Below are 15,992 nucleotides of genomic sequence, written 5' to 3'. Positions count from 1 at the left end.
GATGGGCCCACCCGGCTCCCGTAGCTACGTCCTCGCGAGGCCAGCACGAGGCCGCGGTTAAGTTCCCGCTCCTCACCGTGGCGTCTGCTCCTGGAGCGGAGGGCGAGCTGCGCGGAGCCCGGGCGAGCAAGAGTTTTTCAGTGTGAGCTGCGCCCGCCACGGAGGCCACGGAGGCCGGGGAGGCCACGGAGGCCGGGGAGAACCTTCTAGAGCATGGGGGAGACGAGCCCCACCCCGCCCCGCCCCGCTGGCCCCGCCCCGCTGCTCCCCCGCGGGTGGACGAGCATGGGGCGAGCATGGGTGCTGCGAGCACACCCATCAAGCTGGGCCCCCTCCCGCCTCCCCCCTGTGCTTCCCAGGATCTGGATAAAGATGAGTCTGGAGTCGCTGTTCCAGCAGATCCTCTTCACAGAGCACCAGGCCGAGGAGAGCCGCAGGGCGCTGCGGGGAGGTCAGGGCCACCCGGGGAGGGGAGAGGGAGGAGAGGGAGGGGAGAGGGGAGGGGAGGGAGAGAGAGGGGAGAGGGAGGGAGGGGAGAGGGGGAGGGAGAGGGGAGGGGTAGAGAGAGGGAAGGAGAGAAAGGGAGAGGAGGGAAAGGGGAGGGAGAGGAGGGGAGGTCAGGGCAGCCCGGGGAGGGGAAGAGGGGAGAGGAGGGGGAGGGAAAGGGGAGGGAGGAGAGAGAGAGGGGAGGAGGGAGGGAGGGAGGGAGGGGAGAGGAGGAGGACAGGGAGGGGTGAGAGGGGAGGGAGACAAAGGGGAGGGAAAGGAGGGGAGGTCAGGGCGGGGGGGGGGAGGAGGAAAAGGGAGGGGAGAAGAGGGAGAGGGAAGAGAGAGAAGGGAGAGGAGGGAAAGGGGAGGGGAGAGGAGGGGAGAGGAGCCCGAGACTCGAGACTCAGGTGAGTGCAAGTAAAGGTTTGCCTGTGTCCAGTGAGGTCAGAAATTACCAGATGTCGTGGGAAAATCAAGAAAGCGACTGAGGATCTGAAGGAAGAGAAACTGAAGTTGGAATCCAAGGTAGGGATGCCTAGACCGAGCTAGCTGTTGCGTGGGGAGGGATCTGACTGGCTTTTCGGAAAACTCCACTGTCCGGCTACCAGGAAGCTCCAGGATTATATATTGTGTTGTCCAGAGTTTAAAGTTCTGAAACCAATAATGTCTTCAGATATTAATAGGAAGTGGCCCCAAGGAAGCCAGCCTTAAATAAGGAACCCCATTGTGTGGGGTGGTTAATGTAAAGGAACACAATGTCATGGGAAGAATAATTGTCCAATAAGCACTTAGTGCAGCATATAAATTTTAAATGCTAAATAATTTAAGTGTGCTCTGCGGGTGTAATAACAGATCGTGTGTATCTTCGGTGGGCCTCGGCTTTCTCACTTTCTAGTCATTACCACATTTTTGGACAGGTCTCATCCAAAAGTGTCCTCCTGCTCTCATCTCTCTCTTTTGCACTGGTAAAGTTCTGGGTTTTAATAAATAGAACCAAGGGAGTCTCATAGCTTCAAGAAAGATTTTGAACTGTCGGTAGAATTTTGGAGAAGCAAAGAGATGTCGTAGGAGAAACCGTTTGTAGCCAAGGGAGGGAGCAGATCTGCCCCAGGCACATTGAGACCCCAGCAGAGGACTGGTGTGTACAGTAGGAGGAGAATGTGGCCAAGATGTGACCGGGGAGGGGCAATAAAAGTGCTTTTAGGAGGCCCTTTGCACTCTGATCCCAAAGATGGGAGACAGGTGTGAAGATGCTGAGGCCACATGGGAGGCCTCACTCTGAGCAGGAGCACACAGGGGTCCAAGAACCTGTTTCAACACCTAAGATGAACTAAGCAAGCAGTGTGCATAGGTAGTCTGTTTACATAATTACTCTGTTTTTGTCTATAACATGGTCTGTTTTTTGTATATTAAATATAAACTTATACGTAAATAAATTATAAATTATTACTCTATTTAGCTTACATTTGTGAAGAAGTTTCAGTTTTCCCTGGATCAACACATACTGGTATTTGCAGCCCCTGTTGCTTTGAGAGGATCATACTTAGACCTTTTTCTTATCCACCTTTATTCTCCTTGTGTTGGTTGCTTAGCAAACATTGCATGTGAGTGTGTTCACTACTAAGAGTGTGATCTATAACAAAGAAGGAGCTGTCTTAATTTGACAAGTAAAACTTGTACATGTTTATGGGTTCCATGTGTTTTTATATGCATTTTATAATGCTCAAATCCAGGTTAATGTATCTGTGGCAACAGTTATTCTGACTTTGTGGTGAAAATATTACATATCTTTTAATTTTTTAGTATAGGTTACTTGCGTCAGTCACCCTGCTGTGCAGTAGAATACCAGCATTTATGCCTCCTGACTATGAGTACGCGCCAGCCAGTCTTTCCTTTCCCCCCTTACACGCCAGACGGTCTTTCCTTCCCCCCTTACACACCAGCCAGTCTTTCCTTTCCCCCCCTTCCAACTAAAAGAGACGGGCTGTCTTTGAAAACATAACTTGGGGCTGTTATTCATTCATTGAGCCCCTGCGCTCTTATTTTCCTATAGTAAGAGAGAAAGTAGCCCCTAGTGACAGTGCCGAAAGCTGCCAAGGCTGGGCAAGCTGTGAGCAGTGTCATGATGTAGCTGTCTTCCCTTGAAGAAGAGTTATGATGATTTGAAAGTTGGCAAATGGAAGCCAACAGAAGAAAGGTCCAGAGAGAGAGAGAGAGAGATAGACACAGACGGACAAACAGACAGACAGACAGACAGACAGACAGACACAGACATTGCCACCTCCACACTTGGCAGCTAACAGTGCTCATGTGCCTGGCACTATTCAAAGGTGACATTACTCCTTTAGTTCTAACAGGAACTCTGTGTGGAGGAGCCAGCATTCCCATTTTGCAGGTGAAGAAGTTGAGAGTTTAAATGGCTTGTCCGTGGTATATACTATAAAACCAAATAACTACCATAATAAAAGTAACAATTACGGAGAACATAACTCTATTAAAACAGAATCTCAAGCTCATCTTGAACATTCTTTCATGACATACAGTAATGTGTCTGAAGCTTTGTGTCTGGGGCAGTATTCTTTAAAGGTCACTTAGTAAGCTTTTGTATAAAGTACATTTCTCTGGGATTGGTGACATACTGACCTGACAGCAGGTAGTAAGTGTTTTTTTGTTTTTGGTTTTTGGTTTTTCAAGACAGGGTTTCTCTGTGACTTTGGAGGCTGTCCTGGAACTAGCTCTTGTAGACCAGGCTGGTCTCAACTCACAGAGATCCTCCTGCCTCTGCCTGCTGAGTGCTGGTATTAAAGGTGTGCGCCACCAACTCCCGGCTGTGTTTTATTTTAAATGAAATCTTTTTTTCTTTCTAATGTTTCCTTTGTAAGACAAATTATTATTCTTTGTAACACTTTCTTTCTTAGCAGCCTGTTTTACCTGAGAGTAGAAATGTGGTGTTGGTGTCTACACAGACTTAAAGAGGATGTTGATTTAGTTGTTTGTGCTAGAGAAAACACAGCAAATCTCTAATATTGTTTAACAACATTCATTGAAATTACTAATTAATATAGGCTCATAAATGTCCATTGCTTTTTAATCAGCTCATATACATGGGTAATAATATAATTGTATCTTACTAATAAAACTAGCATATGAGGGTCACAGTTCATACAACATTAACTTGTAGTTGAGGTAATTTGATTTATAATTAGAGTCAAGATGGTGTGTATGTATAAAGATTTTAAAGTGGAATTAAGATTATAATGTGAGTGAGTAATGGGAAGAGCTAAGGAAGTAATCATAAATTGATTCTGTTTCTTTTCTCAGAGTTAATTATATGTCTGCCAATAGCAATGGAAATATATTTCCTTGAATACTTGACTTGGTGTTTATTGACCCATTTATCAAACAGAAGCAGCATGAAGAGAAGCTAGAACAGACCTGGAACAGAGCAATACTGGAGCTGTTGTGTATTCATTATTCAAAAATGATTTGGGCATTTATTTGGGAAATGGCTTGTGGTCAAAGTATTTTTAGGACTCTTTTCCCCTAGTCTGCAGAACCTAGGTAGCATGTAATTAGAACTTGAGGGGTAACATTTGCCTCTCAGGATGGGATGAGTCCTTTAAAATATATGGCTGCACAAAGTCTGAGATTGTGTGAGTGCTATGTGACTCACAGCTACAGAGAGCCTGGCTAACTTGACTAGGCAGCTACAGTGAGCCCCGCTAGGTGTGGTGATGTGAAAACCAGAGGCTGGGTGCATGCTGTGTGGCCTTAATGCTTCCTAGTGTACCTGAGGCACCCAGCTGTTTATGGAAGGTATTGTAGTGTGGATGTCAGAGAAGCTAAAATAAAGCAACCCATTGAGTTTCCTATATGTAAAAACTGGCATGTAATTATACTTTGGGTAGTTTTTATAAACATCCTATATAAAACCCAAAACTGTGCCATACTCCTGTGAGAGGGGTAAATAGAGGGAAAGATTAGGCTACAATAGCATATTTTCCATATCAACTTGTCATTATAATATAATTACAACATTCTCCCCTTTTTCTGCTCCCTCCAAACCATCCCGTAAACATTCTTGCTCTCTTTCAAAATCATGGCCTGATATTTTATTGCATGCGTATGTATGTATGTATGTATGTATGTATGTATGTATGTATGTATATGCATATATATTCCTAAAAATCACCTGCATGGTGTTAATAATGTTACTTGTATATACAAAGAAATATTTTAAGAACATAAAATAATGCTTTATGAATTTTAAAGACAATACATTCTAATGAAGTAACAATGGCTCCAATTACGTTTTTATTTATAAATGTAGACATTCTGCCATCTAGTTGGTAAGGTCAGTCACCCTCTTGAGAAGTGGTCTTTTGGTACTGAAAGAATAAAATTATAATTTTTTATTGTTTATAATACTAAAACGGAAGTTTTTAGTTGAGGTGGTTTGTTTTCTTTTAAGATTTGTGTATTAAACAAAATGTTGTATCCTATCCTACTTATTCTTAATTTTATGATTGGTTTAAATTTGTGTAAAAATGTGGATGAAAGAAGACTCTTGTCAGCTTATGGCACAACAGAAATTCTGCTTAAACAACAGTGGAATGTTGCTGACTTGTGTAACTGGGGACCCAATATTTGACTCATGGCTTCTTCTGTTGTCATTGCATCGGGCCACTGATAACAGAAACCTTGCCTTTGTGGTTCCACTGAATAACAGTTGCTTTTTTCGCTCAGGTAATCAGGTCTGAAAGGGGGTTGGTTACCAGGCCATTTATTAAAGCTGCTTGAGGGAACCCTAAAGTGTTAGCTTGTTCTGCATTTGTTCACTGCACCATGCACCATTCCTGAGCACTGTTCCATTCCTTGGAGTGTTCCTGAAGCTTGGAGGAAAGGATTTTAGGGGGGGAAGTCCTCAAAAATTTCAACCTGCAGTATAAGGGTTAGAATTCAGTAGTCAACATTGGCAGGTGAGTCTAAGATTTTGTTGTTGCTTGTTTTTGGAGACAGGATCTCAGTCTACAGCTGTCCTTAAAATCTGCATCTCTCCTGGGCTGTCCTTAAAATCTGCATGTCTCCTAGGCTGGCCTTGAGCCCTTGATGATCCACTTGTCTTGGCCTCCTGGCAGTACCTGAGTTATTGTCACGAAACAGTTGGAGTTGTGTTAGTCAAGTGAAATGTGTGGCTGTCCTTGTGTCCTTACATAGGTGTTAATAATTCCTAAGGTCAAGCACTTCTCTGTTCAAAATCAGAGACAGGAGGATGTGTATAGGATACCTTACAGGCGGAGATATTCCCACTCTCCATCGTGTAGTCAAGTTTTTTTTTTCTCCCATGATTTGTGGTGATCTTTGGACCAGTAATGGTCTTCAAGTTCAGTGAGGATGACCCATGTTTCAGAAAAAACATTAACTGGTTAGCAAGGAAATGAAGAATGTGTGTCAGAGAGGCAACCATAGTGTCTGTGGAAAAGGTTTTAGTGGTAAAATCAGAATGGCCATGTAAAAACCCTGCTGTTGTCTGAAATGGTCCAGGTTAATTATGGATAATATCTGTCACTCACTCTCTGTATCACATGCCACAGAACATTCTGCAAGATTCTACCTTGCCCTGTATTACTCTCAGCTAAGGATGAATTACTCTTTGCAAACATCTTTAGAAGGCTTTCCGGATATAGAATGGACTTTTGTTTTGCACAATTAATAGTGGAAGTTTGGGATACCTGGAGGAGGCTCGTGAATGAACTGATAAAAAAGGGGGCCAAAGACCCAACTAGGTTTCTGTTACAAGGAATATGGCTTCAGAATCTCGTGTCAAGTGTTACTATTAAAAAAAGACTTGAAAATAATTCATTTTCAAAGCATAAGTTGGTAAAAAAAACAACCTGTAGAAACTATGTAAGTGTAAAAGCACCAAATATTCAGAGCACAAATCTGTCGTGGAGGGTTTGTAAATATAGTCAAAATATAATGAGATTCATGGGATGATGAATAGCACATCAAGACAGTGATTGTCCCTGTTAGGGTGGCACACAGCTGTAATCAGGGAAGGGTGAACAGGACACACAAGCTTATGTAATGCTTTTTTTTTTCTTAAGATGGGGGGAGCACAGCTGCTAGGTCACTTTACAAAAGATACGTTCTTCAAAGTTAGAAAGCAAGGATTGGTAACTTTTCACAAGGTTGTGTGTGATCATTGATTTAAGGAGATATTCATCGACCCCCAAAGAAACACTGCATCTTCTAGCAACCACCCCATAGCCCTCAAGACCCCAAGGTCTACCAGCCCCATGTCCTAGGCAATCCATTTCTTTTTCCTCTGGATATGTTGTACAGATGTAGGAACATGGTAACATTTTGTGACACATCTCTGTCTCTTACAGTGTTTCCAAATTCATCCATGTTATAGCATGACAAATGGTATTCAGTTACCTTTTGGGTGTGAACAATGTTCCTTGTATCCGATATATACTATTTTGCGTGTTCATCAAAAACCAGATTATTTAGTTGTTTTGAATAATGTTGTCATGAATATTTGTGTCCAAATGTTTGAGTAAACATACATCTTCAAACCTGTTGAGTACTCCATCTGGAGTGGAATTGATGGGTCATGTGGAACCTTCGGAGTCATTTTCTATTTGCTGTTTTTTCCCCTTCGGGATATATGACATGGTTTTCATAATGACTACACACTTTTGTGTTTGCATCAGTGTGTATGAGGCCTCTGTGTCTCTGTCCTTCCCAGCCTTTGCTATGTACTGCCTCCCTGGCTTTTATGTAGTAGTGCCTTAACTTGTTCCTTAGTGTCACTTACTGAAGACCTTCTAGGTGCTTGTTGACCATATGGCAATTCATTCTTGATATGGGCTCCTGATAAATACCTTGCTTGTGACTAATTCTTCTGTGAGAAGACCTGGCCTCCATGAAGTCACACCCGCTTTCCATGGTCACAAAACTAAAACGATTAGCTCCAAATTAAACATCTGCATATGACATTTATGGGACTTCCCTTTCATTAGTGCTGTCTTTATAACTAGTGGAAAACCAAAGAATATTTAGAATAATAGTTTAGATCAGACTATGACAACATGCCCATTAGCCCCTCTGATGCGGGGAATTATAAACCAAGTGGCATGCGGAATGGCTTGTATTCACGGAGTTGAAAATCCACTCAGCTGTTCTTAATTGTAAACTTGAGGATTCCACTTCCATTCCTGTTTTCAAAACTGTATAATATGAAACCTCGGAAATGCTTTGAGCAGAAAAAAATGATCTCCTGGAACTAAGAGGAAAATACTTTGAGGAACAGTGTTTTTGCCTCATTTTGAGTTTGCAGCCCCTTAAGCTACAGCACAGATTACCCTTTCAGATTTACTTTGTGGTTTATGATTTATTAGAAAATCAGTTAATTATGATTCTTCTCCTAAGCATCTGCCATCATTCAAGAAACACTCACTGTACAATCTATAAGTCATACTATGATTGGCAAATAAATTACATGATACCCTTTCTTTCTTTCTTTTTTTCTTTCTTTCTTTGTTTATTTATGCCTCTGTGTAGACAGGTACACATGAGTGTATGTGCTGTGGAGACAGAAAAAGGTACCCAGAGTGGAGCTTACTTGGGTGCTGGGAATGGAACTGTGGTCCTCTGCAAGAGCAGCAGGTGCTCTTGCCAGCTTAGTCATCTTTCCAGCACTGTGATACCTTTCTTAATAGGGGGATTGGCATTAAACAACTTCAGTTATATAATGCTAACTGTAAACCCAAGACTTCTAAGGTTCTCGTGCAACTTAGCTTAGAATTACTTTTAATTTTTCCTGTAATTCTTCAAAGAAAGCCTTACCATGCTTGTCAAGAGAGTGACTGAAACCTTGGAAATAGACAAGAGGAGTACGGGCTCTGGGAAATGAAATCAGGTCGAAGGTATTGTAAATAGGGCGTTCCTAGAAACAATGCACTTTCTAATCATAATCCAAACAGAATGCTCATCCCTTCTGGGTTATGCAGGAAGTGTGGCAAGGTGGGCATTAGACAAATGAGTGTAGGTCAACAGGAGACATTCAAGGCAACCGTTTGCCATAGGTAAACTCCTGAGGGGCTTCTCGTAGGCCCCTCTGCCAAACCAGGCATTTCCTGTCACCATGGGAGCTCCTTCCCAGAGCAATCAAAGAACCAATTAACTACTGTAAGAAACTATACTGCTCTGAATGATAGAAGAGCTATAAAAGAACAAAACAAAAATCAGAAAAACCTACAAAGCTATTATATTGACAAACTTCTATATATGAGCAGAGACCAAAAATTAAAAATACAAATAAGTGTTATCATTGAACTTCTGGTAGGCACAGGTGTAGACATAACAGTAATTCCAGCAGAACCATGGCATCCAAATTGGCCACTTGAGGAGGCAAATGTTCAACTTTTAGGGATTGGAGATAACTCAGGTAAAGCAGAGCACAAGATGGGTCAACCATATAGGGCCAGAAAGACAGGCTATTTAAAGCCATATGTTGCTAATATTGAAAGGAATTTGTGGGGATGTGATTTGTTACAGCAGTGGAATATTCATGATAACATTCAACCAATCTTAGAAACAAACCATAAGTTAATGCATGGTTCTGGAAAAAATATTAGAAAGTACTATAAAGAACAATCATTAACCATTGAGTTTGTACAAGAACAGGACACAACAGCTGCTTATCTTCCAAAGGTATCACCAGCTGTACCTTTAAAATGGTTGACAGACAAACCTGTATGGGTTGTACATTAATGGGCTTTAACAACAGAGAAGCTATAGGCTTTAGAAGATCTGGTACATGGTACAAGAGCAACTAAATGCTTAGCATATGAGGGAATCAACCAGCCCTTAGAATTCTGATTTGTTATTAAAAAGAAGTCAGGAAATGGAGAATGGTAACAAATCTGAGAGTTATTAATAAGGTGATTCACCCAGTGGGCTCTCTACAATCTGGAATTCCTTTGCCTCCTCTATTGCCTAAAGGATGGCCTCTGATAGTTATTGATTTAAAAGATTGTTTCTTCAGTAAACCTTTACAAAAAAGGATGAGAAAATTTGCTTTCACAATGTCTACTTATAATTGTCTGCTAAGAGATATCGATGGGAGGTTCTCCCACAGGGAACGATAAATAGCCCCACCTTATGCCAATATTCTGTAAGGTAGCCACTGGAAATAATATGTAAGCAATTTCCTCAATCTATAGTTTACCATATCACATGGATGACATTTTACTATCTGATTCCAATGTTGATACTTTAAAAAGAATGAAGTAAAGAAAAATTTGCCTTGTTGGGGATTACAAGCTGCTCCTGAAAAAAACAAAGAGGAGATTCTGTTAATTATTTAGGCTATAAAATAGGTTTACAAAAATTAGACCCCAAAAGGTACAAATGAGGAGAGATTGATTGCAGACTCGTAATGACTTTCAGAGATAACCAGGAGACACTACCCATCTATGGCACATTATTGGGATAAAACCTGATCAACTGATAATTCAAACAAGACCCTAGATGGTGACAAGGATTTATATAGTCCTTGGAGTTAACAGTTGAAGCTGAGAAAGAATTGGCGTCGGTGGAAGAGAAATTACAGATTGCTCACATGGATCGTGTGGACCAGAAGCTTAACTCCGTCCTGGTCACATCACCCTCTCAGCATCTCCTACTTAACTCTGTCCTCGTCACATCACCCTCTAAGCATTTCCCTACAGGATTTTAATGCAGAAGGAAGATATTAGCATAGAATGGAACCTTTTACCACATAAACCAAGTAAAAAATTAAAAATTTAGGTGGAAAAGATCTCCAAGTTGATTCTAAAGGGAAAATTGAGACTTGGTCAATTAGCAGGAATAGGTCTAGTAGAAATTATAGTACCTTTACTAATGATGAAATTGACAAATTTTGGGTAGAAAGTGAACCCTGGCAATAACTTTTAGTAATTTTTTGGGAGAAGTTAACAATTATCCCCAAAGCAAGAGAGTTCAACTTAAAAAGAAAACTGACTGATCCTTCCTCACATTGTTCAGGAAGCACCGATAACTGGAGGCCCTACATTCTTTACTGATGCAAATAAATCAATCAGAATATTTAAGTTAAAAAGATCTAAACTCTTACAAATCTGTCCAGAAGTCAAACTTATATGCTATTCTCGTGGTATTAGTAAATTTTACAGAATCTTTCAGCATATAAAGGCATCCAGCTAAGGAATCCAAAGACCACCAGACAAATGAAACAGAATAAAAGGACATCATCCAGAAAAATTGTTCCAAGAAATAAATTGGCCAATTGGCATATCACATTTCCAACTGGATAAAAATTCATAAATCTTCCCAAATGTTTATTTCTGCTTTTTTCTGCAGACATATAATCCAAATGATCTTTTTGGAGTCCCAGTCCAATTAAAAATTAAAGCTGGCTTTGGAGTTGGGAGTGTGGCTGTCTCCTTCTCTAAACCCAAGCATACAAAAAAATACAAAAAGTCTGTCTCATGTCAGAAGAGCCACCTGATATGGAACAGAAGAAAAACAAATATTTTAGGACAGTTGTGTTGCCAGTAATCTCTTAGTCCTTTGGTTTTATTTTGACTCATTGAAGCTTTTCTCGAGGCATACTAAAAATTTATAAGATTAATATGTATGTATTTTAAAGATTAGTCATGATATTAATGGTCATATAGACTACTAATTCTAGAAAAAGTTTCTTCTACCTTCCTGTACACGGTTTCAGTTTGACTTTCTGTCAGTTTTCTGCAGTGAACCATAAGCATGCCTAATAGTGACCTTTTGAAGTCCCCAAAAGGAGGATGGGGCCCCACAAGGACAATTTCATCAGGACTATCACAGCACCATTATGCGGAACAACCCCAACTAAAGAGCAGCTTTGTTCTACGAAGTGCTCATAAAAATTTTGAGGTGACTTGCTCAGATGATCCAGCTTCACAGACTCTGCTCAGAACAATTTGTAGGTGGCTAGTTGAGGTGATTCAGCCTCACAGACTATTCTCACCAGAACTGAGACAAACCCTGTACTTTCCCATTATGCAGAGACTGGACAAAATGAAACAGTTGACAGTTAACCCAAATTTTTTTTCAGGATCCCCTAAAGATGCCATCACCCCAAACAGCAGGAAGTAATTTTAAGAACACAGCACCCACATTCCCAAGAGGTGGGGTGGGTGGTTTTTGGTTGTTCATTGGGTTGTAGATATTTGTCATTGTCTGGGGGGATTGGTTACAAGTTGTTATTTGTAATGGTTACTAAAAAAGCTAACCAAAGAAGATTATATTCAAGGTTCTTGTTTTGAAAGAAAAAAATGGGGATACAGATATGATAGGATAAAAGGGTCCATCCTTGAATCTACTCTGAAAATAAAAGAGAGAGGATACAGATAGGATAAGATGAAAAGGTAGATTATTGAAACTACATTTAAAGGGCAACTTCTCATTTTAAATACTTTGATTGGATTTTACTTTTTTATATTGTATACAAATATTGTATATTGATACTTGTTTGAGATTAATTTTGTTATCAATATTGTAAATACATTTCTAATGTTGTTGAAGATGTTGTACCTATACAGCTCATTCAACATTGTAATGCAAATTTCAGTCCTTGAAAGTTATTACCAATTGTACAGGATAACAAGGGAATGCAGGTTAGTAACTAGTCACCTGTTACAATTGAACTTTTGGTCACATGAGGTATGTTTACATTAGGTACGTTTACATTAGGTATGTTTACAAGGTCAAGCAGATATGTTTTAAACAGACAGGTCATCTTCAAATGCTTCAGAGATCTAGAGAATATGGCATTCATGATGTTTTAATAACATAGGTTTTTGTTTTTATGACAATGAAAGATGTCTGCTCCTGGCAGTACCAATATACTTAAGAGAAGGTGATGGGCATTAAACAATCTCCACAGCCGGGCGTTGGTGGCGCACGCCTTTAATCCCAGCACCTGGGAGGCAGAGGCAGGCGGATCTCTGTGAGTTTGAGGCCAGCCTGGTCTACAGAGTTAGTGCCAGGATAGGCTCCAAAGCCACACATAGAAACCCTGTCTCGAAAAACCAAAATAAATAAATAAATAAATAAATAACCAATCTCCACATGGATTTTAAGTTCTTTGTGGCAAAAGTAAGCCACTAGGCAAGAAAGTGCCCTTGCTTCAACTGCTGGCAGTATGCTGTCCGAATTAGACAACCAGGACATAAAAGAGAGTGCCTGCAAAACCTTGCAAAAACAAGATGGGACAGTCCTTCAAATATCCTACTTCACAGAAAAGTCTCTCAGGTATGTTAAGCCTATAGACGATGCCCCAGTGTTGTAGAGGAACCTTGAGTGCCTATCCAGGCAGACAGCTGTTTTTGTCTTTTTACAGTTTTTTTGGGAAGTCATTTGCTCACACTTCCTGCTTTCTCAGTTAACAATATTTCCTTCTTGGGTCTCTGAGGGAGTTGAAGACAAGGTAGTATAGTTATAGTTTTCCTTGTTTACCAGACTCAGAAAAGAGATTCACCAAAGAAATGTGAGGTATATCATGTTGACAGACATTAAAAGATAATTTGATAATGCAAATTAGAATAAAAAATGAATTAGGCATAACCTTTTTGACTCACCAAGATAGGATATGTATATAGTATTTTCTCTGAATTTGTCAAATCCAAACGGACTAGATGTTGTTGTTGTGCTTATTGTCTATATATTGTATATAGTTATTGTACTTACTGTACATGACTTTTCTTATATTAGTTATAGCCTTCTTTTTTATATTAGACGTCAGGGAAATTGTGGTGATATATTGTTTATGATCTAATAAAGCCACTGGAGATCAGAATGCAAAGTCTGACACATCATTTAGCCATTGATGCAAGGCAGTAGTTGTGCACACCTTTAATCCCAGGACTCAGGAGATAAAGGCAGATGGATCTCTGTGACTCCCAAGACCATCCTGGGCTACATGAGAGTGAATCAGTCTAAAAGAGAAACAGAGATCATGCCTTTAATCCCAGCACTTTGGATATATAAGGAGCTCAGCGCAGTCTCAGAAAGCAGTCTAGGATTCTGAGGCTTGGTGGAGATTAGTGCAGTCTGGAGATGCAGTCAGGTTCAGGGGATTGCCCCTTTCGTCTGAGTTTTGGTAGAGGTGAGAACTCTCTAGTGGCTGGCTGCTTTGCTTCTCTTATCTTCAGCTTGAACCCCAATATATGTCTCTGGGTTTTTATTATTCATACTACACATTATCATGTATATACTAGAAGTTAGTAAGTTGTAGAGCAAAAGAATATTGCCTTCTTGATAGTTTTAATTTAAATGTTATTAAGTTAATAGAGTTTTAAATTTCTTATAGATTCCAGCTTTTTATACCATACTTATTATTATTAACCTTTGTCATTTAAATCTTGGCTTATGGTATATTTTTTTCTCATCAGAGTTTGTAATTTTTATGTTGCTAGGATCTTTGACACTACTTATTTCAATATTTATACATTGTTTAAATCCTTATTTATGTGTTTGCTTCTGAACTCTTTTCAGTTACGAAAGCCTGTTCCTCTACAAGATTTTAAACAATATATATTTTCTGGTACTCCAATGGATCTTGGAGAAGAGACTTTCAGGATGAATGAATGATAATTCTGTTCAAAAGGTGCAGAGGAAATGGTTCTGGTATGTTTAAGGTGTAGGTGGGAGAAACAATGGGTCAGAGACGGAAGAATGAGGAAGAGATTGTGGGAAGTTAGAGCATGATGGGTGTGCACACATGCTAATGGCTTCCTGTATTGAACCTTTCTTGCTTGCCACGAATTACTGTGTCATAATGGCACAACTGTGGTTTAGAAACACACAAGTACCTGTGTTTAAAAGGCTAAAGTCTGCTGAGTTTAGTGGCACATGCCTTTAATCTCAGCACCAGAGAGGCAGAGGCAGGTGGATGGCTACAGGTTTGAAGCCAGCCTGATCTTCATAGGGATCCTGGCCAGCCAAGGCTACATAGTGAAATCTTGTTTCAAAAGAAAAAGTTGAAGTGAATGGGAATGTTGCATTGTGTTCTTAAAATTACTTCCTGTTGTCTGCAAGTGATAGCATCTTTAGCAGAACCCAAAAAGAAAAAGAAATGGGCTAATTGTCAAGTCCTGGGAGAGCTTGCTGTATCATATGTTGTCCAGTCTGTGTGATGGGAAAATGTAGAGTTTGTCTCAAGTCCTGGCTGGAGTAGTCTGTGAGGCTACCATCTCAGGCCACCTTGAAATTGTCCTAAGCAGTTTGTAGTCCAAACCTGATCTGTGGGTGGTGTTTGTCAGCTTAGTGGCATTACTCTAGTCCTGGCAGAAGTGTCATTGTGGGACCCCATCATCCTTTTAGAGACTTCACAGGTCACTGTTAGGCATGGTCATGTTTACTGCAGAAAAACATTTTAAATGCCATATGCATCAGATCTCAAAGAGGTTAAAGGACCATAATTTGTTCTGTCCATCTAGATAATTTTATAATGTCATAGTGAGATTGGTACTCAAACACAAGCTATTGAGTTCATGTAGTGAATATATCTGTGTGTGTGTGTGTGTGTGTGTGTGTGTGTGTGTGTGTACAAACTATGGGTTCGTTTAGTGTTCCTGTATTGTATACATGTTTAGTGCTGATCACTGATACTGGATGACCTAGCAGATGGCCCTAGAGAACACTGATTCTCCCTCTCATGGCAGGCATCAGTTGTCTGTAGCTTTTCGCCTATGTCTGGTGCTTTGTGAGATTTCCCCATCTTCATTGACATGTCAGCTGGAGGTATAATATTAACACTACCATTAAAAAAGAAAGTATTGGGATGAGGAAGCAAACAGGAAGACTACCTCTCTGCTTCTTGGGGAAGAGGCCACCAGAGCTGTTGCCTCTGGAAACAAAACTCACCCATGGTGAAGAACCAAGCAGAAACAACTGCTTGTCTGTTTATTTCCATTTAATATGGAGACAGGTCACTCATCTGAAGTCTCATCTACTGTCTGCAACCTTAGTACTGTGAGGCAGATTGTTGGAAGCACATGGTTTCCTGTTTTGGCGGTGGGTGTGTGACTTTCCTCTGTCTCCCACTTTCTCTAGTGTGTGAGAGGCGGGGAGGGAGGAGAGAATGCATATGGGGGTGGGATGTGTGTGTGTGTGAGACAGAGAGAGACAGAGAGAGAGACAGAGAGAGAGAGAGAGAGAGAGAGAGAGAGAGAGAGAGAGAGAGAGAGAGAGAGAGAGAGCGCACAAGGGATGGGGTGGGGACGTGTGGTGGGTGTGGGTATGTGGAGATCAGAGGAAAACTTTGTGCAGTTGGTTCTCTCCTTCTTCCCTGTGGGTTTTGGGAGTCAATGTCAGAACAGAATTAGAAATTAAGAATCTCGATTCTAAAGGACATACTATCTGAAGTGCCTTAGTACATTAAAGCAGGGCTCTCAGCCCATGGCCTGCAGGGTAAATGCATACCACTCCAGAGC

At 40.8% G+C, this 15,992-nt stretch overlaps 1 protein-coding gene across 1 annotated transcript in view; it reads left to right on the top strand.

Moving 5' to 3' along the window:
• Window positions 1-372: 372 nt before the first annotated feature.
• The window catches only part of Ccdc172 (coiled-coil domain containing 172), a 62,829-nt gene continuing 47,209 nt past the window's right edge, over window positions 373-15,992 (top strand). The window contains exons 1-2 of the mRNA XM_027407461.1: window positions 373-451; window positions 929-1,014. Of these exons, the coding sequence (XP_027263262.1) occupies window positions 373-451; window positions 929-1,014 (165 nt within the window). The remainder of the gene's footprint in view (window positions 452-928; window positions 1,015-15,992) is intronic.

This window comes from Cricetulus griseus, chromosome 3 (assembly GCF_003668045.3).
Source record: "Cricetulus griseus strain 17A/GY chromosome 3, alternate assembly CriGri-PICRH-1.0, whole genome shotgun sequence".
Taxonomy (NCBI): domain Eukaryota; kingdom Metazoa; phylum Chordata; class Mammalia; order Rodentia; family Cricetidae; genus Cricetulus; species Cricetulus griseus.
This window is presented reverse-complemented; position numbering and strand designations above follow the sequence as displayed.